Below are 25,321 nucleotides of genomic sequence, written 5' to 3'. Positions count from 1 at the left end.
CGCCATTACAGAATTTTCTGCTTTTAACATCTGAACTTGTCTTTCTGCTGCTGTTATTTCTGTTGTTTTGAAGAACCTTTGAAGTCCTTCGCCCGACACTACTCAAACCTTTGACCTGATTTGCGACCCGTTTCAAGTCCCTTTTTTTCTTGCAGTATTTATTACTGTAGATTATTTTCACCGCATATATGATCAACTAAGTAAAATAGGAAAAAAAAATGTTCTTTCTGGAATAAAATAGACAACATGCATAATTGCTTCATATTCGTACATGTACCAGAAGTTCAGTCACTCCACTAATTATGTCACTCTTATGCTATAAAGGTATTCACAAATGCTAAACTAGTCCGTAGAATACCTATCAGATAAAAAAAATCCGAAGATATAATTTTACATGATAACTTGAACTACAAAGTTTCACCTTCACATGGAACAGAGCACATTTGCATTCCATATCTTTTTTCCGGCCGAGAGCGTAATGTGCATTTCATCTCTTCTTTCCGACCGAGAGCGTAACATTTACGTAGAAGATAGAGGTGCTTCCATCTGTCCATTAATGTAATCTGCAAAACGAAAACCATGAAGCAGAAGGAAAATGTGACTTGCATGTTCGTACTTCATGAATAGTTGGTATAAAGAAAAACAACAAACCTTGAGCCCTCTTGGAATTAAAAACAGAAAACGGTTTCCTAACAAGAGTTTCTATTTTCTTGCGACGTTAGCTCCAAGTTTAGACAAGTCTGGAATCCAAAACGACAACTCAGAAGAACCGGTGACGAACATAGGGCTTCCTGGAGCCCATTTTATGACAGGAGGTTCGGTTTCAGTACTCATCCAACTAGCAACCTGGACAAGATAACAATGACTGTGACCATCCAACTAGGCCAACAAAATTACTATGAAAACCACAGATCCATGCATAAGGAAAGCAGATCATGTATGCTCAAAAGAGAGAGAGACTCATTCGCTAACATAATCTCCCGCAGTTGTCCAGAGAGAGAGAGAGAAATTCTGGAAAAAAGGTCATCAATGATCTGTATTAAACTATTCACATTTTCTATTTTCTAATTGCGTAACAAAAAACTTCCTACAATTCACTGTAATCTACATCAAAGGGAGGGGAAAGTATAATAAACTAGAGAACAAAATTGGCTAACCATACTTCTTTTCCACTTCGAACGCTCCAGGCATAAACATTACCATCACCTGAACCTGCCAATCAGGCAAAATTAAGAGAGCATTAGTATCTAGTCTTGAGGACAAGAATACCATTTTCTGCCCATACACCAAGCAAGATTGTGGGAAAAACAATCACTCGGCGGGAAAACTATTTTCTGATGGAATACTTGCATTACCTGATATAACAAACATCCCTTCAGGGCTGAAACTTGCCTCCAAAGTGGCATCACTTAAAACCGGCTTGACGTTAAATGTTGCTAACTATATTCACATTCATTACAAAGGCATCAGAAAGGAATTCGACCCTATGATGCTAGTAATATCAACCAAAACATTTCTACTAAGTTGGATGAGAAACACAACTCACAAGTGTGCCACGGAATGAATCTAGTACATAAATATGCCCGTCTTTAGTTGTCAAAAGCATAAGTCTCCCATCATTACTGAATTTGACAACATTAGCATCGGACATATCACCCCCGACAGAAAATATTTCAAAAGGACCCTTCAAGAAGCAAATTTCCATGTGTTAGAGTTTGTTGGCACTTGGCATGAGTCTATTGCAGCTAGCCAGCTACCAACTTGCTTTTCAGGTTTCTGTTAATCAAGTACTAACCTTTTCATAACTGCGAGCATCAAACATCCTTATGCATCCGTCAAAAGCAACAGCAAATACAAGCCCTTGATCATCATAAGTGGTTGCAGGTCGACCTTGTACACGTAAAAGGCCCTAAAATACAAAATTGCGAATAGATAAGAAACCAATGACTTCTATCTCAAGAACAAGCATCAAGTTGCCAAGGCCTCAACCTGACACTTCTCAGCCCTTTGATCCCAAAGCAAAACCGTTCGATCAAGAGAGCCAGAGATAAAGCATTCTTTTCGACAGCACAAGCTAACGGAGACAACCCTTGCAAAAATCAACAGCAAAAGTTTCACTTCTATAATTCTTGTAATTTGGAACAACATAAGGTAAAACAAGCGTGATTGGTGTGAGTAACTGTACCTGTCGTGGTGACCTTTGAAGTACCGCAAGTACTTGTTGTCATTTAATGAGAGAAGTCGCAATGACTCTGCACAATTTAAATGAGGAAATTCATAATTCCACTAAAGCTTACAACTGCAAATATTAAATTCGTCCACATACCATCCCAACCATTCTTTGAGGAGTATATAACTGTTGTGGGATGAGAAGTAAAGCAAACCAGATCAACCCCATACTTTTTGCTGTTAATTGTCTTTAAACACCTGGCACCAACAAGTAAGGCTCCTCAGCAATTCTGCGACTATGAAGAGAGTTCTGTAAAACTGACAGTTTGTGAATTCCATTCAGTTCCCCTTGCTTGATCGAAAAACCCTAAATTTGGTTATCTACATTAAGCGATCTTTTAAATTGTTCTGCATTATCTAGTTTATGGAATATGGAAATTTTGATGACAAGGATGTGCATACGTGGCATTGGCAACATCATATAGACGTATGGATTCATCAGCACTAGCAGTCACCAGATAACTTGATGTCCGATGAAAATCCATTGAACTGATTCTACCACTCTGCGAATAGTCATACTGTTACTAAAAGTCCATTTAAAGGTTAAGAATGAGGAAACACTTAAAAAATAGTTCTGAAATCACAAACCAGATACTTCAAGTACAATATAATGCATCATTAGCAAGTGATACATGGTCAACGAATGACAGAACACCACAACTATGCACAATCAATATCGGCTACGTAGCATATGAGGATCTAAATTCATAAACAAGTTAAAAAATAGCCTTTGCAAAGAGTCTTGCAGTGATAAAGTCACCACAAATGACGACCCAACGGATTGAATGAAAATTTTATCAATTGGTAACCTAAGGGCTACTAGGCTTCAAGTAATTTGCACAGAGCACCATGTACTGATCATAACTGTTAAAGCATCCAACTCAAAACCAATTGGCAATGAGTGGAGAGGCTACCCAGGCTTACATACTAGGTTTGGAGGTTATATTTGACCAATGTGGGACAAGCTCTAACACTCCCCCACACGTGCGACCCCTGACTCAAACGTGGTGAGGTAAACAAACGATTCAACACATATGACAACGATCAACCATCAATGACAAACAGAGGGGAACTAACTATCAGCGATAGAGAGTCTTGTCCAAATGCCTCTGAAAGCCTAGCTTTGATGCCATGTTAAAGCATCCAACTCAAAACCAATTGGCAATGAGTGGAGAGGCCGCCCAGGCTCATATACTATGTTTGAAGGTTATATTTGACCAATGTGGGACAAGCTCTAACAATAACAACCTAAAGCTCAGCCTAAACCTTGTACACACCAACCAATAAAGACTGGTCACAACAAGGAAAAGCTCAGCCTCAATATCTTATACATCAACCAATAAAGACTGGTCACAACAAGCTATAGATCAGCCTCGAATATCTTATACATCATCCAAGAAAGTCTCATGTCATGCCTCATGACTCCTCTTTTCTCTTACATTTATTTGTTGCTTTCTTCTCTTTGTGCTACCTACAACAACTAGATAGTGGTAATGACATTAGGCATACCTAGAGCCCCCTCCCTCCCCAATTGAATCTATCGGGACCCGGGTAGAGGTGAACTAAGTATTTTTTTCCTCCAGAAACAACCAAACTGATGCTTAATCACGAAAACCCCTATGGGTTCTATCTTTTTTAGGGTTTTAGCTCGAGCACCTATTACTGGGCGGCTGCACTTAGGTTTGAGAGGCTCACTTTAACCCTCTGGATTCAAAACCAGCAGCACGAAATAGAAGATACTCCAGTCAGTTTAATTTGAGAACACAAGTAGATAATATGACACAATAACACAAAATAAAATAAACCCTGCAACTTAAAAATTCTAATATGCTCGTAGTTGTTACCTTGAAACAATGGATTATATGCATAAAAATTTAATTTTTCACATAAATTTGATTTTGGAGTATATTTTGTCACCGACGTTAAATCTGAGCTGCCCCTGACTACAAGGGTTAGCTATGAAACTAAAGTGAGCAAATTCGAGACCATCTTCTGCATCTTGCAAGAACTAATCTATACCTTCTATGGATAGCCTCATTAGCTAAAATTCAACTAAATAGCCAACAGAATTCACACACAAAAAAAAAAACCCAGCATAGTTTCCAATCCGTAAAGAATTCTAATTTCCCATGTACATGTAGAAGTAGAACAAGTAAAGAAACGAATGATCAGAAGAGGGTTGGAAAGGAAAGGGTATTACATAGTCACGAAAGGCCATGCCAACTTCCATGCTCTGAATTATTTCTTCTGCGAGCTCCAACGACACCTTGTCTTCCCTCTCCGGCTGTCCCCCTGCCAAAAAGAAAAAGGGAAACACATTAACAACGGCAGCCGAAAAACACAAACCCACATAGATTCGGTACGTATTTGTCAATTTGAGTGATTACCCGCCATAGTTTTAGCGAAAGATTTGGCAAAGACCTGTGTCACACAAGTTCCTCAAACGGCCAGAGCCATGTAAGGAAGGAGAGAGAGAGAGAGAGAGAGAGAGAGAGAGAGAGAGAATTTCCGCTCCGACTTTTTCCGAAACAACACGGGAAACCTGGACTGGGCTGGGCTGGAAGGCAAGTGTGTAAGTGGGCCTGGGCTGAACGAGTAGAAGGCAATTAGTAAAGGGCCTCGGCCGAATGAACTGGCCAGTATGGTCATTGTGGCCCAATGGCTGTCAGAGACATGGAGGGGGAGAGGGAAATGGCCAAAAATGCCCCTCAAAATTGGTCACGTGCTACGCACACGACCAATTTCCATCCAAAATATTAACGGAAGTCATAAAAGGGTTGGCATTGGAACAATTTTCAAAATGCAAGGTTAAAAATTATCCAAATTAATACTAGAAGGATCAAAGTAGACTTTTGTGTAAAGTTGAAGGGATATAACAGAAATTGACTCATTTCTAGATGAGTAATTTCATACTATGGCGTCATGGGAGTTGTGATTTGGTTTCAGTTGACTAGGCCAAAGCACCTCGTCTAATTTTGGAGGGACTAATTCTACCGTCTAATATAAGGGGACTAATTAAAGTTGGAGTAAAATCTCGTTTGGACTAAACCAAAAGAATTGATAGCACACTTGTGAGATTTCGAATCTTAAACCGGAGAGATATGTTAAATATATTTGGCACAACTTTAGCTTTTGCTCGTGGGCTAAAAATAAATATTAAACGTGTTTAAACTTTATTTTTGAAATCATAATTTTCTTGGATAGAGTGCACTCTCATTCAAAATAAACTTTTTTAGGTTATTCTTTCCGCAAAAATGACTGTGATAACCGGTTTTCACCTCAAAAGTTTTTGGGTGCAAATAGGAGTAGGGTATAGTGATATAGTCCACGGTCCACATAGTACCAAACGTGCATTCTAGCCGTTCAAACGTGTTTTTGATAGTCAAGATTTTAGAGAGAGACAAAAGAGGAGGGAAGTGGTCAGTTGAGAGGGAGAGAGAGTGTTCAGGTCTGGACCGTTCAAAACACATTTGGACGGCTCGAATAAGCGCTGAGTACCGCCACGTGATTCACCCAAAAACTTCTTCCACCATCTATCTGTCTTTTACATTGCGATTAAACGACCTAAGATTCCAGATGGAGGGGGCTGTGCTGCATTATTAGTAAAAAAAAACTTCAGAATTATTTTGGAGTTGGAAACTTGATTAACTTTAGGTACGCCATCACTTTCTAAATTCACCCAATATGATTTTATACTACTTGTTTGACATGGAACACCTTACTTAATATAGTATTTTTTTTTAAACAGATGCTCTATGGGCCCCCACCAGGCGTGCTCTAATGAGAGGCTTGTCTTGGTGCAGTGGCTGGAACATTTTCAATTTTATCTAATGTCCCCAAGGGACCTACCAACGTAGTGTTCTTTTAGACTTAATTTAAATCTGAATGTTTTGTTCTTATTTGAGTTTTTTTTACATTCGTTAATTTTGCGTTAAAATTTTATGGATTATTGATTCATTTCGACGAGAGGAATCAGAAGAGTTAAATTTTGACACTTTTACCCAAAGTATTTTGAGAAATAACCACTTTTCAGCACAAAAATGTCATTTCTACAAAACAAAAAAAAATCAAAATTTACAAGGACCCACCTAAGTTGGCGCGCAAGTTCTTTAGACTAAGGTTGAACTGTTGAAGTCGGTTTGTCTGTCTTTTTCTGTTAAAATAATGTTATTCTTCACGAAAAATGTTGCCTAAAGAGTTAACCTTGGAGTACTATTTCTTTAACCAATTCCAAATCAAAAGCAAGAATCTTATCGCACGACCCGCAAAAGCCTATGTACTTTTGACTCTGACCTAAAAATCTAGGGCAGGATTGACCTAAAAGTTTTACGTAGTGGAGTAATTGATTTTGGAACTTTATTTTTTAATAATCACATTTTAATATTTTTTTTAGTGTTTTTTTAAAATGCACATAACAAGAACACTACAAGACAAAATATTAGAGTCTTGATTATCAAAAAAATGAAATACCAAAATCATTGCCGTAATTTTAACGTCGATATTTGAAGTTTAGCGAAATTGACTATATATAATTGCAGAAATGCATAATACATAAGAGAATTCTCCTCCACCTCAATCTAATTTCATGGAACACTAGACAAACAGAGAAATTTTGACCAATTTCTTTTGTTAGAAAGTAAGATTATTATTATTATTTTTTTGTAGGCAATGATGATATTTGGTTGTTTTTTGACGCGTGTAGGAGCGAGAGCGTAAAAACATATTTAAAATTCATCCCAATCTACTGAAATTCATGAGAGAAAGGATTGAAAGCGTGATGGTGATGCGAGAATTGAAAGCATGTGCGCAAGACATTTGAAAGATTATGTGACTAAGGTCGCACAATTTTTACGGTACGCATAAGAGTTAACATTGGGAAAACAGAATCGATACTCTTTTATTTAGCTAATTAAACTTACTTCTGACAGCAGAAAATTTATTTTGCCCAGAGGTTTTACCATCTAACTAACAGAACAGGAAGCAATGAGAGAGAGAGAGAGAGAGAGAGAGAGAGAGAGAGAGAGAGAGAGAGAGAGAGAGAGAGAGAGAGAGAGCACAGCCCCCTCACCTAAGCAGAAATTCGGTTGTGTTATTATCAACTTCTTGGGCAACCAAATAACTTTGAAAAAAACAAGAAAAAAAGGCTCTATAAATGCCCTGTAATTCTTCCCATTAAATGTAAATCAATGTACAATCATTATCTTAAAGCAATAGAATGGAGAAAAAACACCCTCCAAAACAATATCTGGAAAAAGGAAAAAAAACAAATGATCAAACCGATTCAATACAGCACATAACTTGCACCATCCACGGCGGAGTTACGGGCACTGCACGCACTGGAATCACGGCGGTCGTCGGCGGCGGTCACCGACGACTTCTTAATGAACTCAATGCAGTCGGCCACGGCCTCACTGTAATGAGATGATTCCGATGGGTGGTAGTTTCTAGCTTTGTTCTCGCGGCGATCAGCGGCTGCTCGGTCGGGTTGTTTCCTAGTTGACTTGGTGGCGGAGCTGAGAGCGGACAGCATGATCAGGCGGAACACGGCTTCGCGGAGGCGGTCGAGGAGGGAGATGGCCGGCGAGAGGAGGCGGCGGGGGTGGCTGGTGGAGGTGGTGGTGGTTGTGGTGGTGGGTCTGAATCTGGGGAGGCAGAGGTAGGACTTGGCGGTGGCGGTGGTGTTGTTAATCCTCTGTTTTGGTGGTTTGGGCTTTTGGTCCATGTTTGGTTGGGGAAAATGGTCTTTGAAAACCATGTGGGGGTGTGGGTGTGGAGAGAATGGGATTATATACTATGGGTTGGACTGAAGATCACACACCTAAGCTTGGCTGGCTGGAATGTGGCTAGCAGCTGGTCTTATATGACCTTAGACTTCAAGCTTATTTTGACGATCGAAATCGTTATGTTTTAAATTCATCGAGATCATCAATCGTGTCAAAAATTATGTTAATTGAATAGTATCATTTAATATGATTATGGAAATACATTTACCTTAAAAAAGTTCTGGCACAATAGATCAGTGCCATTTATATCAATGTGTAAATATGCAGTGATCATGTATTGATTGATCGACTAACGTGAATTAGGACATGATTCATAATCTTGACGAGGTTCATGAAATTAACGGTTTCGATCAGAGAAATAAGTCCAAAAAGAGCCCACAAATAGGCAAAACTGGACAGTTCAATCCTTTTTTGGGTGCCGAAAGATATGTACCAAAGGCTGCTACACATGGTGCCAAAACTTAAAGAGTTTTAGAAATGTAGTTAAGTTTGAGTTTAGAATTGCAAATCACACGCCAAATTAATGCTTCAAATAGTTAATCTTTAAAGGACGTCAGCATAAATCATTCAAGTAACAAAATCAAAATTAGTCGCCAATCAGATGACAGTAACCGCTTGATCAAATGACATACGCCTTGTATAAATAGACATCAATTTGACTTTGTGAAAAGTAGGCTACTCATATTTTAAAGGTAAATCGGATAGGGTTATGTGGTTATGTTCGTTCAATAACCTTATAGTATTTTGCAACAGTGCTACAGTCACCGACCGCGTGTGGGGTCCACTCCGGGCCCCGCACGAATGATCCGAGCCGCTCAATAATTTAAAAAAAAAAACCGAATGGGCTGTGTGGGAAATAAGCTCAATCCGATGTGTGTACGTGCTCGTTCCAAACTTTTATTTTTGAACTGCTCGGATCATCTGATTTTGGAACGGCTCGGATCGAGCACGTACACACATTGGATTGAGCTTATTTCTCTCAAGGCCCACTCAGTTTTTTTTTTTTTTAAATTATTGAGCGGCTCGGTTCATTTGTGCGGGGCCCGGAGTGGACCCCGCACGGGATCGGTGGCCGGTCACCGACCCTCCCGGTCGGTGACTGTAGTGTTTCTGTTATATTTTGCCATTATGATTAGTTGACTTCAGATAGGTCTAGAAGGTCATCGTTTCAACTTATCAAAGCGGTGCTTGCAATAGCTCACCGATCCCCTCCGATTGGGATGCCTAAGTAGAGAGAAGTAACTTTATTTTCATATATTCAAGGGTAACTTATCGAGCCGAGCTTAAAACATTAATCATCTTTAAAGTGTGATAATTTACCTAACAAGATGGTTTTGAGAAGTTTCAACACCTCGAACATCAGTCGTTGAGCTCAAACATTTGCTCATCGCTCGAGGTACATCTAGGTTGTGAAGGTTACTCTTGACATTTGCAACACTTGTTATTGCCGGGGAGCATATATAAGGATTTGCTCTTCAAAGTTCGCAGGTTTGACTTTCACCGTAAAAAAAACCTCTTGAGGTTATCAAAAATTTAGCCGCTCATTTCCGTTAACAGTTCACTTACGTGGAATTTGATTAAATGGCAATCAGAAGTACTACTTGGCTTAATTATCACTACGTTTTGGTCATAAGAAGCTTCGTATTAACATAATCTCACCATTAATCTAAAGTCAGTCCATTATTGAGGAATCTATTAATTGTACACATAATAGACATGAAAAAAAATCCTGCAAATAAAATAAAAATATAAAATGGTCATTTCCCCTTGAATTTTGCTGGAGTTGCCGCGGCAAATGAGTCTCACGGTCACACGCTAACAACTCACAAAATCGATCCGACCTGCCACCCTTAACAAATGAGATGAAACAACCAAGAAACATCGATAGTATTTACGGGCATCCACAACTCACTAAAAATAAGATTTGTTTACTAAGTTAATGAATGCTCGATTGACTTGATTTTTTACGGGGTGGTTATTCGCGTGTAGATCTGAACAGTGAACGGTTCAAATCATGTTATTGAGCTCGAAACAAGGTCCGAACTGTGAGCACAGCCACCAAAGTTGTTTATTAAGGGTTCACTTGGTTTCATGTTCCCCCAGTTCAATATTATCAATACAAATCCCGTCGAAAGTAAAAAAAATACATGCTCGGAGGAAAGTTCATCTTCCAAGAGTTTAGAAGAACCTAGAGTGCTCTACCTTATGTGATGATTATTTTAAACCCATGGGATAAAAGTGAACGTAAGCCTTTTTTATAAAAGGGGGGGAGCTTACACAAAAATAATCTTATCGGGGACGGCTTCTCTACAACGGGTACACCATATGTTTCTGTTCCCATCATAGAAACAATGAAATCAATGGTAAAGATTTAATCTCACATATTATAATTGGGAAACCACTACCCAATAGGAAAAAACTCGTGCTACCAAGTAGATCACATAATTGACTAGCATGACTCAATCTATTAAGTCCAACAATCACATTGCAATCCAATTTAGAAAACACAGTACATAGGACCACATAAAAAATAGTATTTATTTTTTCCAACAAGTACCACACACGTTGTACCCCATCGTCGATTTTAGCCGTCCAACCTGTTTTAGATGGTCTAGATTTTAGAGAGAGAGAGAAAGAGAGAGAGTGAGTGAGTGGTCAGGTGAGAGGAGAGAGAGAGAGAATAAATCTGGGCTGTCCAAAACACGTTTGGACTGTTGGAATCATCGACGTACCACGCCAGGCACCCAAAAACTTCTCGTTTGTTTATATTCTATCTTACTCATGCTTACAAAATGGTGTTAAACAACGAATCTGAACCATTGATTGGGAAAACAGACGGTCCGGATGATCACTATACTATACCCCTGTAGTGTCACAGGTTCCGGTAGGTTGTGATGTATTAGTTCCATGCTAAAGAGGATTTTCGCTCTTCAGTAACTCAAGAACCTGATTCCCTTGTGACCTCCGCGGCACTTCTTCATCCAGTTGATTGCTTAGGAGCTCCTACTAGTAATTAGTAAGGGAATCTAAAGAGATTGGTTTTTAAAGGGCGTAAGTTGTAATCTTCAACCCGGTTCACACGTTGATGGTTTTCTCAGGCCGTGCTTATGTTTACATGAGAGGGGAGGGGTCCGACCAAGTTCTGTTAAAACTTTCATGTTAGAGTGGATCGAATGACCTCTACTCTCGTAGGAGAGGACTTGAATCAGTAGCAAAATGACGTCGAGCAAGGGCCCGTTGAACACAAACATCTATGTTTAAGGGTCGAGGTGAGTGATGAGATGATCCGTCCTCCACCTGCAGGAGATTCTTTCGGGGGGGGGGGGGGCGGGTTTCAAAGGGATGGAAATGGGGGACCTTGGATCGAAGCATCCATTCCCAGTTGTACGGATTGGAGCTGGTTGCCTATGTTAAGCTGCTGATCAATGCCTTCTTCATCCCTCAGGCCTATTCTCTACGAGGCGAATTTCAAACTATTTTGCTTCACTTCGGGGCAACAACCAGGTTGTTGGGAATAGAAAGAAGGCTTATTGTTCGCTTGTTATAATTATGATGACACTCAGCCGTCCTCATTTTGCCTTGACGACCCCCGCCTATTCGGTCCAGGCTAGTACCTTTTTTGCTTCTTAATCCTAGGCTTGCTGGGTCATCATTTTATGCTCAATTTGCATAAACTTCATCCAAACCTTTACTCACTCGATCCTTTCCAGATTGATCGACCACAACACCCTTTGTTTAACTACTAATGTTTCAAGTTGAGTGTTGCCCACAACACCTTTTGTTATATGCAAGAAATTTTGAACAACATAAAATTTTCAAACAATTTTTGTAATACGGTGACATAATGATGCGAGGGCACAACGTCATTGATAGTTGAATGAATTAGAAATTATCCGATGAAGCAAAATGGCACAACACAAATGAAGCAATATCACATTGCGCTTAGTAGATATTAATCCATGTCATACATATATGTCAGAGAGATCAAAATTTATTTGACACATTAGTAGTGCACAAAAAACAGCCACAAATGACAATAAGAACCAACGTAAAAACTACTGCTGCTGTAAGTCAAATTAATTCATTGCTTGCAACAAGTATTCAATCGGTTCACTTGTGTGACCATTTATAATCAGTAAAACTGAGAGCTCCCAAGACAAAATAAACCACCAACACCAAATTAAAAATCAAACCCCACCAAAATCCAAACTGAAAACAAAAAAAAAACAGGCTTCACAAGAATGAGACCCCCTTTGAAGTAGATCCAAGAAACTCAATTTTCTTCTCCTTCTTCCATTTCCAGAGGGAAGCGAAAGTGCTTCCCTTTTGGTGTTGGCAATCCCTTCAGTTTCAGAACATACTCTTCTTCTCCTTCAACAAGTTCATCATCACTGTTGTACACGAATCGCGTGTGCCTTCCGGCGAAATTAGCCATTTTCCTCTCCCCCCCATACACACTGATTTTGCTCATCCCTTCACACAAAGCATCAAGCAACCCTCCATCATCACCATACTCTTCTTCTTCGTAGTCATAATCATCTCCATCGTTCTCTTCTCCGATGTCTTCGACACAGTCATCGACTTCTTCTTCTTCCTCTTCATCTTTGGTACTACTCGCAATCGCCTGAATAGACCACACCGAAGCGTCGTCGTCCTCCGCAGATGACTTCTCTCTGCTTTCACCTTCTCCTTCAGGTGACAAAACAGAGGAACGCCCAGAAGAGTCAGAAGAGACTTCTGATTTGTCAGAGAAGTCCAAGAGTAGAGACCTAGTTATCAGACAGCTCCTTTCTGATTCAGGACCTTCTTGCTTGTTACTTCCATCAAATAACTCACTAACCATCTGCAATTCAAAACAACAAGAAGTTAAACCCCCAATAAGTCCGTGCAAAAATCCCCAATTCAAAACAGGCACTGACACACAATCATATTAGTAGAGGATCGTAGATTTCAGGAAATAAATCAAGATTTCAGAAGTAGCAACTAGCAAAACCCCAATTGACAATTATAGATTCCAAGATTCACACCTGAGAAATCATGAGCTCTTCTTGGACCGGTGACGGCGTAACCGAAGCTAGACAGAAACTCTTGAAGTACTCCTCACCAGAAATGCTCAAGACTTGCGGTGTGTTCGCCGGAGTAGGGGCGAGAAGCCTGGCCGGAGACTGCAGATGAAGGAAAGGCCTGCCTTCCAGTGAGAGTTTCTTCGAAAACTCGGCCTCTTCCTCCACCCTCTGCAAAAGGGTCTTGACTTGACCCCTCAGTAAGGCCTCCCCTGAACCAGGAGTCTTGGCTTGGTGTTTATTGCCCCCGTTCTTGGACAGAGCCGAAGTGGACGACGGGGTTTTCAATTTCCCCATTGCTATCCCGATTATCGGGGAATCGTTGGTGATATCGATGAGCGGTTGGGACCCAGTTCGCTGTCTTGATTTTGGAACGGTACCCTTTTCGGAATCCTCAATCTTTTCTGAGAAAATCAATCAAAAGATTATCAATACAACCAATCTAATGTAACGTATAATTTACCCAAAAAAATCTAATGTAACGTATGCGTATTTGAATAAGGGTATGGATTACAACTAAGAGAGCGAATTAAGAGTTACTCACTTGATGTGGGTATGCTGTGGGTGTTTGAAGCAGCCAAGGCTTGTGATCTTGTGATTCTTCTTGTTGATGATGGTGTTTCCATTGGAATGTTTAGATGAAAAGATCGCCTGAGATTGTTGCCCGAGAACTTTTGCACAGAGAGAGAGAGAGAGAGAGAGAGACGTTGAAGGGGGAAGAGAACTAGAGAAGTGAAGGTTTTATAAAGGGAAATATGACCGTTGGAGCGTGTGCAAGCGGCGTGGGATAGACACCGTAGCGAAACTAGCCGTTGAGGGTGTTCGCTTGGAGCAGAAGAGTTTGTAAAAGTAGGACTGGGCCACCATAAATGGGCTATCTCAGCCCAAAAGTCAAAGACTCCAATCATGAAAAACCAACCTTTTATCGGTATCTCTTCGGCCCAAAAAGTCTTCTTAAACAGTGTTCTGACTTTGCAGAAAGCAAACTTCACCTAGGCCCATCTCTCGATTAATTAGAATCGACTACATAATTTGCTTTCTCCTCCGAAATCTATCGAGAGCATCGTGTTTCATGATGACCAACAGACCTGCACGTTTTAGAACCGCCATTTTTGAATTCAATTTTGGTCTATCACTCTTTAGTTGTACCATCAACCGTAATCATAGCATTATCCTAACTACATTATCTACCAATTTATGAACATATGTTTAAATAACATTAGTTTATTTTCTCTTAACTTATCTTCTATAGGTGCTATGCCAATATTATTATTCTAATAACAAATAAACATTCAATAACATTTGTTTATTCGTACTTTTTATTATAAATATACAGCAAGATAGGGCTAATAGGGCGTTTCACTTTCTAAAAATAGAAACTTTAATAAAAAAAAGGTAATTTCAAGGTCAAAAATTATGTGTTTACGCAAATAATTTTCCTACAAATATGAATCTTATTTGATAGATCTCATTGAAATATTTTAAACGATGCAAAAAAAATTAAAAAATCATATTTTATTTTCATTATATTTAAATTTAAAATTACATTTTTTTTGAAAAAAAAAAGGTTTTGGGAAAAAAGCGGAATGTACCGTAACTCTACCGGGAAAGGTATAACAACTGGAAAAATAGCAACCCCTCTGCACCCACGACCCTCTTCGAGTTCTCCGAGCTTTTTTCGTTTCGGCGCAAGGCTCGGTTTCGTTCTGGACGAAGAGCTGAAACGAGCTGCCTCGGATGCCGAGGTGCAGGCTGCTATTGCAGATAAAGTTAGCAGGGAACGTATCGGTCATGAGGTCGATCTTATGATGACATCCTACGGCGGCGATGGCAATGTTGAAGCAATGACCTATATCTTTGAATTGCAGTTGTTTTGGGTTGTATTCGGTCTTCCTCCCGGTATCGATTCGAGCTTATTCGATGGATGGTACAGGCTTTGTGTTAACTTGAGACTGATGAGACGAGTTGGATTCTCTACCTTCACTGACAATCAAAGGAGACTCTCTCTATACGCGGCATTGTTTCTGCCGTTCAGAAAGAGTGCGTACGGCCGAGGCAAGAAAGGCAATCCGAAGTTCGCGGTTGTCACCTACATCATCTGCAAGTCTCTCAGATTAAAGTGCAGCGACGCGGAAACGGTGGTGAGATTGCACAATGCAACCGAGAAATTCCTGTCCTTGATTCCCTTAATTTTGTCCGGCGAGGATCCAAGCCGCTCAATATGTTCAGAACGTGATTTTAAAGGTATCCATGGGAAATCAGCAAAAAAAACAACCGAAAAGACTTCATCCGAGCAGTTTTTGTTTGTTTTTTATTGAACGGTTCAAATAAAAACTGTTCGGATGAAGCCATTCCAGGTCATTTTTTTTGTTGATTCCTCGCGAGTACTCTTAAAATCACGTTCTGAACACATTGAGCGGCTCGGATCATCGTAATTTGAATGGAAAATGGGAGAAATGGACCTCCTCATTTGAAAATGACTGTATATATATATATATTATATCTATATACGGATCGGATCGATTTGGAACCGAAACCATTAATGTAAATTCACAGACCAAACCATTTAACGCGGTTTCTAAATTTTTTAAACCGGAACCAAACCACACTACTGAAAACCTAACCAAACCATTCGGTTTGGACTGGATTTCACGGTTTGACGGATTTTTTGCTCATCCATAGGCTATAGGTCTAGAGAGAATTTGGGAAACCAAGCCACTGGTGGATGGCAAGGATATCATGAGAGTTTTGCAGCTCAAAAATGAGGGACCACTCGTTGGGGAATGGAAGCAGAAATTGCTGGAGTGGCAGCTTGCTCATCCCCTGGGGACTGCTGAGGAATTCATCCACTGGATGAGGCAACATTTGATGACAGAGTAAGTATGACCTGGTTTGGGGTTGTATGCATTTATTAGTAGGCACCAACATTTTTGTACCTATTTCATTGTTTTGGAAGTCAACTTCTTTTTTCGGTTTGGTTTGATACTTTGACCCTGTTCGGTTCAGATTTTGAAAAAGGTTTTTAGAAGTGCGTCTATGTTTCTGATTTAGAAAATATAATATTTTCTAGACATTTTTTAGATAATATCAAGCCTTCTTCCTATTTTTATTTCCAGAGTTTTAGCTCCGATTAGCGAAGGACCAGAGCTTCCTAGTTATAAATCGGTTATTGAACCAATGGAAATGCTTGGTTGCAATTTTGAATTCGTTATTACATGCTTGCTCTAGTTTTCGTCGCTGTTTGTGATGTTGAAATGGTTTTTCTTTTGCCTATGGGCAATGAGTTTCGATGCATGGGAGGTATTTGTATTTAATTATTTATCAAAGCTTTCATTTTGATTTTTCTTGGATATTTTTTAAAATACTTGTGTAATGGTTATAATTTTTTACTTTTCCCTTTCTTCTTGTTGAGATGAATACATAATACATAAAATTTTGTCTCAAAATTAACATACACATTAATAATACATTATTATTTTTAAATAAAAATGATAAAAAAAAATTGTTGTCAACAAATTATTTTATAACGGAAACGCCCCTTAAAACTCAGCGAAAACACCCCTTTAAAGCCCCAAGTAATTAAACTAAAAATAAATAAAAATAAAGCAAGGAAGGAGCATTAAAGTCAACGTGATGTTAAAGATTTTTTTCCTCAACTTTTTTTGTACCAAGAGTCAACGTGAGGTAAATTAGGTGGCTGTACCAAGAGTCAACGTGAGGTAAATTAGGTGGCCGCGTGAATTTCACCGAACCTTTTGTTACTGTTTTGATTTTGACAATCACCTACCGTTCTTTTGCCTGCCTACCCACAGGGCATGGGTAATGAGGGATTTTGCATGTTCAATCAAGAAATTTGTGGATACAAATACTGGGTGAATTTATTTGATAATAATCAAAATTTATCGGTTTTTATAATTCGTTTGTTGGGGAAATATAGCACCGCATTATTTTGGAGTGAAATGAGTGATTTTTAAATATAATGTTCGGACTTCTTTACTCATTGTCAATTATTTTTGAATTGGATATAAAGTTTTCACATGATCATGTATTAATCAACTTTCGATCTATATGAATTATGACAAGGTTGATTTGTCTCGTATTAATCAACATTCGATCTATATGAATTATGACAAGATTGGTTTGTATCGATAAATTTTACGAAATAGTAAACAATTCTCCTTAGTGACGTAACATTTTAGAAAAATTCCATACCTAGACCAAACTGGATTGGATGCTTAGTCTCTCAAAAGTGCGAGGATTGCTCTCGATTGCAAATAGCAAAATGCCATAAACACAACTTTACAAGAGTAATGATTTTCACTCTCTTTTCTAATAAATGCACTCCATTTGTTGTCCTTTTAGAGAAACTTACATGTGCAATTTTTTCACTAAAAGACAAGAATTGTAGTGTATTTATCAAAAAAAGAAGTGTGAAAATCATTTCCATTTTAGAAAATGATTTCAAATACAAACAATTGTATCGGAAAGTGTTCAATGTGTCAGAATCCACGTATCTGGTCACAGTTGTGTTTAAGGGTTATTTTCCTATAATAACAGAAAGTCTAAGGATCCCGACCGGGGGTTTCTGACTGAATTCTCGACGCCTCGCCGGGCCCACTCCGATCACCGAACAGATGATCGGAGCCGACCAAAAATTCTATAAAAAAAAATCGAGTGGGCCTTCGCGGGAATCAACGACATCCGATGTGTGTAGGTAGCCGATTCAATGGGCGTCGGGAATTCGGTCGGAAACCCCGATCACTGCTCCTACAATAAGTCTAGAAATACTACTACTAACTAGCAACGACTCCCCAACCATACCTCTATCTTATCTTTGTAACTTGTACCTATCTTTTTGTAGTATTTATCTCTTCTCCAACTAAAGGGATCAGAGTTTATCCCTTTTGTGTATTTATATTTATACCGAATGTCAGCGAATGAAAAATATACACTTCTTCTCTCAACTTTGCGTATGCTGTCTCAAACGCCTGGTTTAAAAGGAAAAAAAAAAAAGAGTTTCTAGAAGAGAAGCAACGTAGTAATAGGTAGGTGCGCACATTCCATTCTGATTGCCGGAGGTAGTTACAGCTGCCAATCTCGTGCTCCTCCAGTCCACCAATTATATATCCCACTCCGCATCAGTTCAGCCCCTCCACGCCTATCGCGTTACACTAGAGAGAGAGAGAGAGAGAGAGAGAGTGAGTGAGTGAGTAAGCGAGCAGAACTAGAAATGGCACCGACGACGCTGACGGCCCTGGCGAAGGAGAAGACCCTGAACGCTAAGTTCGTTCGCGACGAGGACGAGCGTCCCAAGGTGGCGTACAACAACTTCAGCGACGTGATTCCGGTGATCTCCCTCAGCGGGCTCGACGAGGTCGAAGGGCGGAGGGCGGAGATCTGCGAGAAGATCGTGGCGGCGTGCGAGGACTGGGGGGTTTTCCAGGTGGTCGATCACGGCGTCGACGCCGGGCTCATCTCCGACATGACCCGGTTGGCTCGGGAGTTCTTTGCCTTGCCGCCGGAGGAGAAGCTCCGGTTTGATATGACCGGGGGGAAGAAGGGCGGGTTCATTGTTTCTAGCCATTTGCAAGTACGGTTTTTTCCAAACCTCTGTTTTCTGTTTTTCAGCTAATGTTAGGGTATTAGAAAAGTTTTCCCGAAAATGTCCCGAAATGAAATTAATAGTTAACATTCACTTGATTTTGGGTACTATACATTAAAGTGAATCTCGAATATTAATTTCACTTTAGGGGACATTATCGGGAAATTTTTTCCAGGATCCTTGCATTTCTCTTGTGCGTTCGATCTGTTTTTGTTTTCTTTTTCATGTGTCATCAATGAGGGTTGCCAACGAGCCCAGCCGAGCCAGACTTTGACATGTCTGAGCTCAGCTCGTTCACAACTAGTCTAGTTAGAGTTTGGCTTGAGCTTGAGTCAAGCCTAAATATTCGAGTTTGGTCTGTTTACTATACGATAAACGAGTTGAGCTTGTATACTCGGACCAAGTTACAACTAACTTGAGCTCTACTCGTTTACTAAATAAGTTTAAAACTTGAGCTCGAACTCAACTTGTTTACTAACAAGCTAAGCTGAGCATTGAATTGCTTGCGAGCTGTTCAATTCGATTACTACCCTTACACTCATCATCTTCTGTGATAATCGCAATTTACATTTCATCGCAATTTGTAGCTATTTCTACCAAAAATTCAACTTAATTGAATATCGGTAAGTGGTCAAGAAAGTCGTAGACGACTCCACAGTATATGAAAGATGTCCACCCATTTTTTCAGTGGGACTAACAAAATCGCACTCTTTGGGGCACTGCCATTGAATCGTTCCGCTAAAACTTGGTAAATTTGGCAACAAAACAAAAGAAAGGATGCAGTTATAAGTTTAAACAGGTCATTTTGATTGAGTAATTTGGTGATCAAATGTGTTAAGGATTAGGTGAAAAAGAGTGAGAAGACGACCCTTATTATTTCAGTTCTGTTTGAGTTTGCCTATCAAATGTTCATCGAATCATCGTCAATTGCAGGGAGAAGCAGTGCAAGACTGGCGTGAGATCGTCACCTATTTCTCATACCCACTCCGGGCCAGAGACTACTCAAGGTGGCCTGACAAGCCCGAGGGGTGGATCTCAGTGACCGAAAAATACAGCGAAAAACTCATGGAACTTGCCTGCAAACTGCTGGACGTGTTGTCTGAGGCAATGGGTTTGGAGAAAGATGCACTGACAAAGGCATGTGTGGACATGGACCAGAAGGTGGTGGTCAATTACTACCCCAAGTGTCCGGAACCAGACCTCACTCTTGGACTCAAGCGCCACACCGATCCGGGTACTATCACCCTTTTGCTTCAGGATCAGGTTGGTGGGCTTCAGGCCACTAGGGATGGTGGGAAGAATTGGATCACTGTTCAGCCTGTTGATGGCGCTTTCGTTGTCAACCTCGGCGACCATGGTCACGTGAGTAATTACAAACTACTAAAATTAACCCTGGTTCCACTAGTTTTGTTGCTTGAATTCATTCATATCCATGGACCATGGTAGCTCACTACTTCATCAGTATGCTCAATTATTCTGAATGTAGCTCACACTTGTTACTGGCTACTGCATTATGGACATTTTTCATGACTTTGTCCCCCTCAAACTTATTTCAGTAAAACTAACAATTTCCATGTTCGCAAAAACAGTTTCTGAGCAATGGGAGGTTCAAGAACGCGGATCACCAAGCTGTGGTGAACTCGAATTACAGCAGACTGTCCATAGCCACGTTCCAAAACCCAGCTCCGGACGCAACCGTGTACCCGTTGAAGGTCAGAGAAGGTGAGAAGCCAATAATGGAGGAACCCATCCCCTTCAGTGAAATGTACAGGAGGAAGATGACCAAGGACCTCGAGAATGCCAGGCTAAAGAAGCTGGCCAAGGAGCAGAGCTTGGAGAAAGCCAAATTGGAGGCCAAGCCCATTGAGGAGATTTTTGCTTAGACCCCCCTTTGCTAGTTGCCATGGATCATTGATGGGCTTTCCTTTTCCCAAGTCAAGTGGGCACTTTCTGACTTCTTTTTGATGTAATGTGGGATTTGAGCCATGTTATAATGCAAATAAATAAGTTGCCCCACTTCTAACCACTGCCCAAATTGTACCATTTCTTAAAATTCAACATCTTGTGGAATGATTTAGCCATAAACATCCGACTCAAAACCAATCGTTAATCATATAACTAACTTTGGGTGACTTCCGACTCAATTCCGACTCAAAACCAATCGTTAATCATGTAACTGTTGGTGACTTACAACTCCTTTCGATTGTGAGAAAAAATAAGAACAGTAAAGAAATGAGAACCAAGTCAATTGTATGCACAACTAAAAAGGTGAGACCAAAAAAAAAAAGAATTGAGGAAAAAAGATACCTTTCATTGGTATATTTTTCTCTCTCAGGATCGGCACTCTCCTTTCTTCTCTTCCATTTTCTCTCAATCCAAAGCGCACGCTAGAGCGACTTTGCATGCAAGACAGGAAGTTTGGACTTGATGTACGTCATTAGGCTCATTTTTTCTGTTATTTCAAAAATAATGCATTTGACGATCCGATCCCAAGTCTTGCTGCTAGTTGTGTTCCTGCCCCTAGCTAGGGTTTCACTGACGTCTTGATGCATGCACTTTCACTTATTTATGTCAACAGTTTGCGTTGTAGACGTACTTTCATAATCATGGTTATCGGACTTGGTAATCGTTCTCAGACTTGATTAATCTGATCGAATTGTTCAATACTAGTCAGTTGCTTGTGCAACTTAATTACCTGAATAGAAAATTCCTGCATATTATTCAATATGGATCAACAAAATTGACCCATTATTATAAATGGATGCATATTGATGAAGATCATTTACAAAAGAAAGATTTTGATGGTATTGTTTGATTGGTTCAACTAAAAACGAGGAGATCGATATATTAATAGTCCCACGTATACTATCAATTCTTGCGTTAAAGTTAGTTCATATGTGACTTCGCTCTAACTTTAAATAGATTCTTTATAAACAGAGATAGCGTGACCGATCGTCCGAATTAATTACTCGGTCCATGGACGGAATACCAGAGTAAAAGTTTTCTTCACCAATGATTACATTCAAACATAAAAAAGAAAATCACGCAACATCCCACTATATATACTTCTTTTATAGTTTCGGGATTGAAAAGGCAATTTAGGCAGCCAAACAGACACAAACAAGTGGCAAAATGGGGGTACCATAAACATTAATTAATTTGAACACTTCAAACTTAATTAATTTGACGAGCAAAAGTTGTGTTGGAAATTTAGTTTTCTTGCTCACAATTATTTTACAGCTTTACTACAACAGAAAACCAGGATTTCAGTGAAGCTAGCTAGCTCCTGCAACTTATCCACACGTATGTTACATGTATCATGACATATATCATTTGTATTTGTTTTGAGTGACGTGGATGGGCCGCTTGGCTCGCTTGGCAGCATCTCTCAATCCCTACTATGTGTGCCTCGCAAGATGAACGCTTTTAGATTATAACAATAGACGCACAGTGGAACTCACAAGCTAGCTGTGGTAGCGAAAACCCACGGTTTACACATGTGGTGGAAAGAATTTAAACTCATGTTTGAATATTACATTGAAGTAGGCTATAAGTTTAGAGAAAAACATATTATTCGTCTGATGTTTTCATATGAGAACTTTAGTAGTACAGTACTATTATTAATCCTCTCACTCTTGGTCCAAAGGGATTAGTGAATTGCTTATCTCGCAGAATTTTGTACCTCTAACTGGTAGTCCAGTTTGGAAAACAGAACCTAACAATGTGGAGCTGGGAGCACAACAAGGTGAATGTGCTCTTTCTATAGGGGCTAGTCCGGGCCATTGATGTGATTTAAACAGTTCATTTTGTTCGGCTCATTGATAACGACATGAATATAATAACTTATGGCCATGACTTTAGAATGAGGTTTCAAGAAAAGAATTAAAAGTAAATTTGTTCATGTCGGTGCTGATAGTCGATCAATCTCATTTTTGTTAATTGACGATCAACTCGACAAACAGAACAAAATGAATAGTTATGATTTTTCTACACACCCAAAATGGATCCATGATCAGACTCTCGAGTCCAAGAGTTATCGCATCAAGAAATGATAGGACTTGTGACATTGAACATGGGACTGTGGATTTTGAAACCAAGGGAATCCACATACCACAAGGTGCATCTTAAAGTATACATCATTTTTAATTAGAGGGTTTTTTTTTTTTTTGGCCACTGGTTACACATCAGTGGAATTAGAGGGAAAATTAATAAGTTAGTTCAATCGGGGTTTTTTTTTTTTTTTTTTCCGTTTTTAGTCGCATAAAATTCTAGACCATATCACTTTCATGATGTTCCGGCATTTTTGACTGTGAAGTTGCATTGAATTGGTCATGGGTTATATCATTCACTGCATAGGATTTTAACTATGATATGAATTTGGGGGTTAACTCCCTAGTTGCTATCAACTTACACAGAGCCGGTTCATATAGGCCTTTGTCTCGACTTTAATTGGATCTCCATTAGCAGACAATGGTATTATTTCTCAAGATTAGTCGAGATGCCCGTATGTTGTCCCGAACACGTGAGTTATCAAAACCAAATGTATTAAATCACGTGTGGTGTCACATGAGATACCAATACCAAATAACCTCCATTAGCGCAAAGGTAAATGATTTTGACACAATGCTTTTTGATAATTACCCTTTAATATTTTTTTTTTATAGTATTCAAAATACACATGATAATAACACTAAAAAACAAATATGAGAGCGTAGTTATCGAAAAGTGTTAAATACACAGTGTTGCAATAAAAATTGGGCGCCGCTATTCGCAGCCCTCTATTTACTCCCGTAGCCCACTAAATTTCGGTAAATGATTGTTGAAAATCATAAATAACATTTCGGTAAATTGCTGTTGAAAACAAGATTATATTTCGGTAACTACATGTCGAAAATATGTTCAACTTTTGGTAAACAACTGCCGAACATGCATTTTCGGTAAACATCTGTTGAAAAAAATATTATATTTCGGTAATTGGACGCTGAAAATATATCTCAATTTCGGTAACTAACTGTCGAGTATAATTGGAAATTTTTAACGGGCTATGGGAGTAAATAGAGGGCTGCGAATAGCAGCGCCCTAAAAATTTTCCTCGAAGTACCAGAATCAATATTGTCAGGTGCAGTGTTCTTACTTGATAGTTCCAACCACGTGGGAGTTAGGTTGGAATGGTTCAGTACCAGTATCCCATCCCAATAAAGGGTTGCACCTCATCTAGACAAGGTTTTTATTTATTTATTTCAAATATAAAACTATGGTACATTGTACAGGTAGTCTAAACTTTTTGGATTTACTTGAGGTTAGGCCCCATATAATAAGTTTTACCTTAATACACCCTGTGATGACTTTGCTCGTTACAGGGTCCTAGATCCAATTCCTGATCAACGTATTCTTTTCTAGGCTGCGATAATCAGTTATTTTAGTGAGAAAAAGGTGAAAAGGGATTTAGAAACTTTTGCTCATACGTAAATTTAATATGGGTAAAACAACTTGGTGAATTTAAAAATTGATATTTTAGTGAGAAAAAGGTGAAAAGGGATTTAGAAAATTTTGCTCATACATAAATTTGATAAGGGTAAAACAACTTGGTGAATTCAAAAATTGATCATCCATAGATTACAAAAAACCAAAAGTCAAGTCCATAGATTACAAAAACCTAAAGTCAAGTGTAATGTGGTCCTTTCATTTACCTACCCTTCATAATCAAGTGGTAAATAGAGGCCAGGTGGACTCATGGAAAAATGGGCCTAATAGAGTACCACATGGGCAAGACTGCAAGAGGACAATATTACTTGGCCCAAGGGGTGAAATGTGAATTTATTATTATTTTTTTAATCCCACCATGTGATTTCCCTTCTAGACTCTAGTTTAATTTGTTTTTTTTTTGAAAATTTCAATATACCTCCCAACCTTTACTCTAAATTTCAATTACTCCTAATCTTTTAAAAAAATCAATTTTACTCGCAACGTTATCTTCCGTTAATCAAAACGCCCATTTCCATTTGAATGACTAACGGATTTTGTTAAAGGCTCCGTTAAGTAGCGTTCCGATCGAATTTCGATGATCCAAGCCGCTCAATGAGATCAGAATATGATTTTAAAGGTACTCGCAAGAAATTAGCAAAAAAATGACCAGGAATGGCTTGATTTGAGCAGTTTTTTATTAAACTGTTCAATAAAAAACTATTCAGATGAAGCCCTTCGCGGTCATTTTTTTTGTTGATTTCGCGGGAGTACCCTTAAAATCACATTTTGAACATATTGACCGGTTCGGATCATCGAAATTCGATCGGTAAATGGGAGGTGCGGACTGATATGAATTTTGTTCAAGTTAGGACGTCTGAATTTTGCTTTGGTTTGCACCTTCCCTGTTTTGATCAAATTTCCATGATCCAAGCCGCTCAATGTGTTTAGAATGTGATTTTAGAAGTACCTCTGAGAAATCAGTAAAAAAATGACCTGAAAAGGCTTTATCTGAACAGTTCAATAAAAAAACTGTTCAAATTAAGCCCTTTCCAATTAATTTTTTTTTGTTAATTTTAAACGGGTATTCTTAAAATCACGTTCTGATCACATTGAGCGGCTCGGATCATCAAAATTCGATCGGAACGCTATTTAATGGAGCCTTTAATGAAATCCGTTAG

The 25,321-nt window shown here is 39.2% G+C and overlaps 4 protein-coding genes across 6 annotated transcripts; 2 read left to right on the top strand and 2 right to left on the bottom strand.

Annotated features, from left to right (window-relative positions):
* Window positions 1–212: 212 nt before the first annotated feature.
* LOC131298382 (protein ANTHESIS POMOTING FACTOR 1) lies at window positions 213–4,754 on the bottom strand. 2 transcript variants are annotated; one of them, XM_058323817.1, is made up of 13 exons: window positions 4,617–4,754; window positions 4,430–4,521; window positions 2,632–2,732; window positions 2,327–2,427; window positions 2,186–2,252; window positions 1,990–2,089; window positions 1,796–1,909; window positions 1,547–1,684; window positions 1,356–1,440; window positions 1,163–1,212; window positions 652–846; window positions 492–563; window positions 213–454 (listed from the first exon to the last, which is right to left on the bottom strand). In XM_058323817.1, the coding sequence occupies exons 1-11, from the start codon at window positions 4,621–4,623 to the stop codon at window positions 703–705; spliced, it is 999 nt and encodes a 332-aa protein (XP_058179800.1). In that variant the 5' UTR covers window positions 4,624–4,754; the 3' UTR covers window positions 213–454; window positions 492–563; window positions 652–702. The 2 variants fall into 2 exon arrangements, with proteins under 2 accessions (XP_058179800.1, XP_058179799.1); XM_058323816.1 differs by having other exon boundaries at window positions 213–563.
* A 5,891-nt stretch (window positions 4,755–10,645) lies between these two features.
* LOC131298380 (naringenin,2-oxoglutarate 3-dioxygenase) lies at window positions 10,646–20,700 on the top strand. Of its 2 annotated transcripts, XM_058323810.1 has the most exons (4): window positions 10,646–10,659; window positions 18,295–18,665; window positions 19,611–20,039; window positions 20,267–20,700. In XM_058323810.1, exons 2-4 carry the CDS (start codon window positions 18,306–18,308, stop codon window positions 20,558–20,560), a joined length of 1,083 nt encoding a protein of 360 aa, XP_058179793.1. In that variant the 5' UTR covers window positions 10,646–10,659; window positions 18,295–18,305; the 3' UTR covers window positions 20,561–20,700. The 2 variants fall into 2 exon arrangements, with proteins under 2 accessions (XP_058179793.1, XP_058179792.1); XM_058323809.1 differs by lacking the exon at window positions 10,646–10,659 and having other exon boundaries at window positions 18,029–18,665.
* LOC131298379 (uncharacterized) lies at window positions 12,062–13,787 on the bottom strand. Its single transcript, XM_058323808.1, has 3 exons — window positions 13,620–13,787; window positions 13,040–13,479; window positions 12,062–12,855 (listed from the first exon to the last, which is right to left on the bottom strand). The coding sequence occupies exons 1-3, from the start codon at window positions 13,699–13,701 to the stop codon at window positions 12,286–12,288; spliced, it is 1,092 nt and encodes a 363-aa protein (XP_058179791.1). The 5' UTR covers window positions 13,702–13,787; the 3' UTR covers window positions 12,062–12,285.
* LOC131336312 (uncharacterized) lies at window positions 14,662–16,303 on the top strand. Its single transcript, XM_058372101.1, has 3 exons — window positions 14,662–15,216; window positions 15,758–15,951; window positions 16,192–16,303. The coding sequence occupies exons 1-3, from the start codon at window positions 14,662–14,664 to the stop codon at window positions 16,301–16,303; spliced, it is 861 nt and encodes a 286-aa protein (XP_058228084.1).
* Window positions 20,701–25,321: the final 4,621 nt, after the last annotated feature.

Source organism: Rhododendron vialii, chromosome 8a, assembly GCF_030253575.1.
Source record: "Rhododendron vialii isolate Sample 1 chromosome 8a, ASM3025357v1".
Taxonomy (NCBI): Eukaryota; Viridiplantae; Streptophyta; class Magnoliopsida; order Ericales; family Ericaceae; genus Rhododendron; species Rhododendron vialii.
This window is presented reverse-complemented; position numbering and strand designations above follow the sequence as displayed.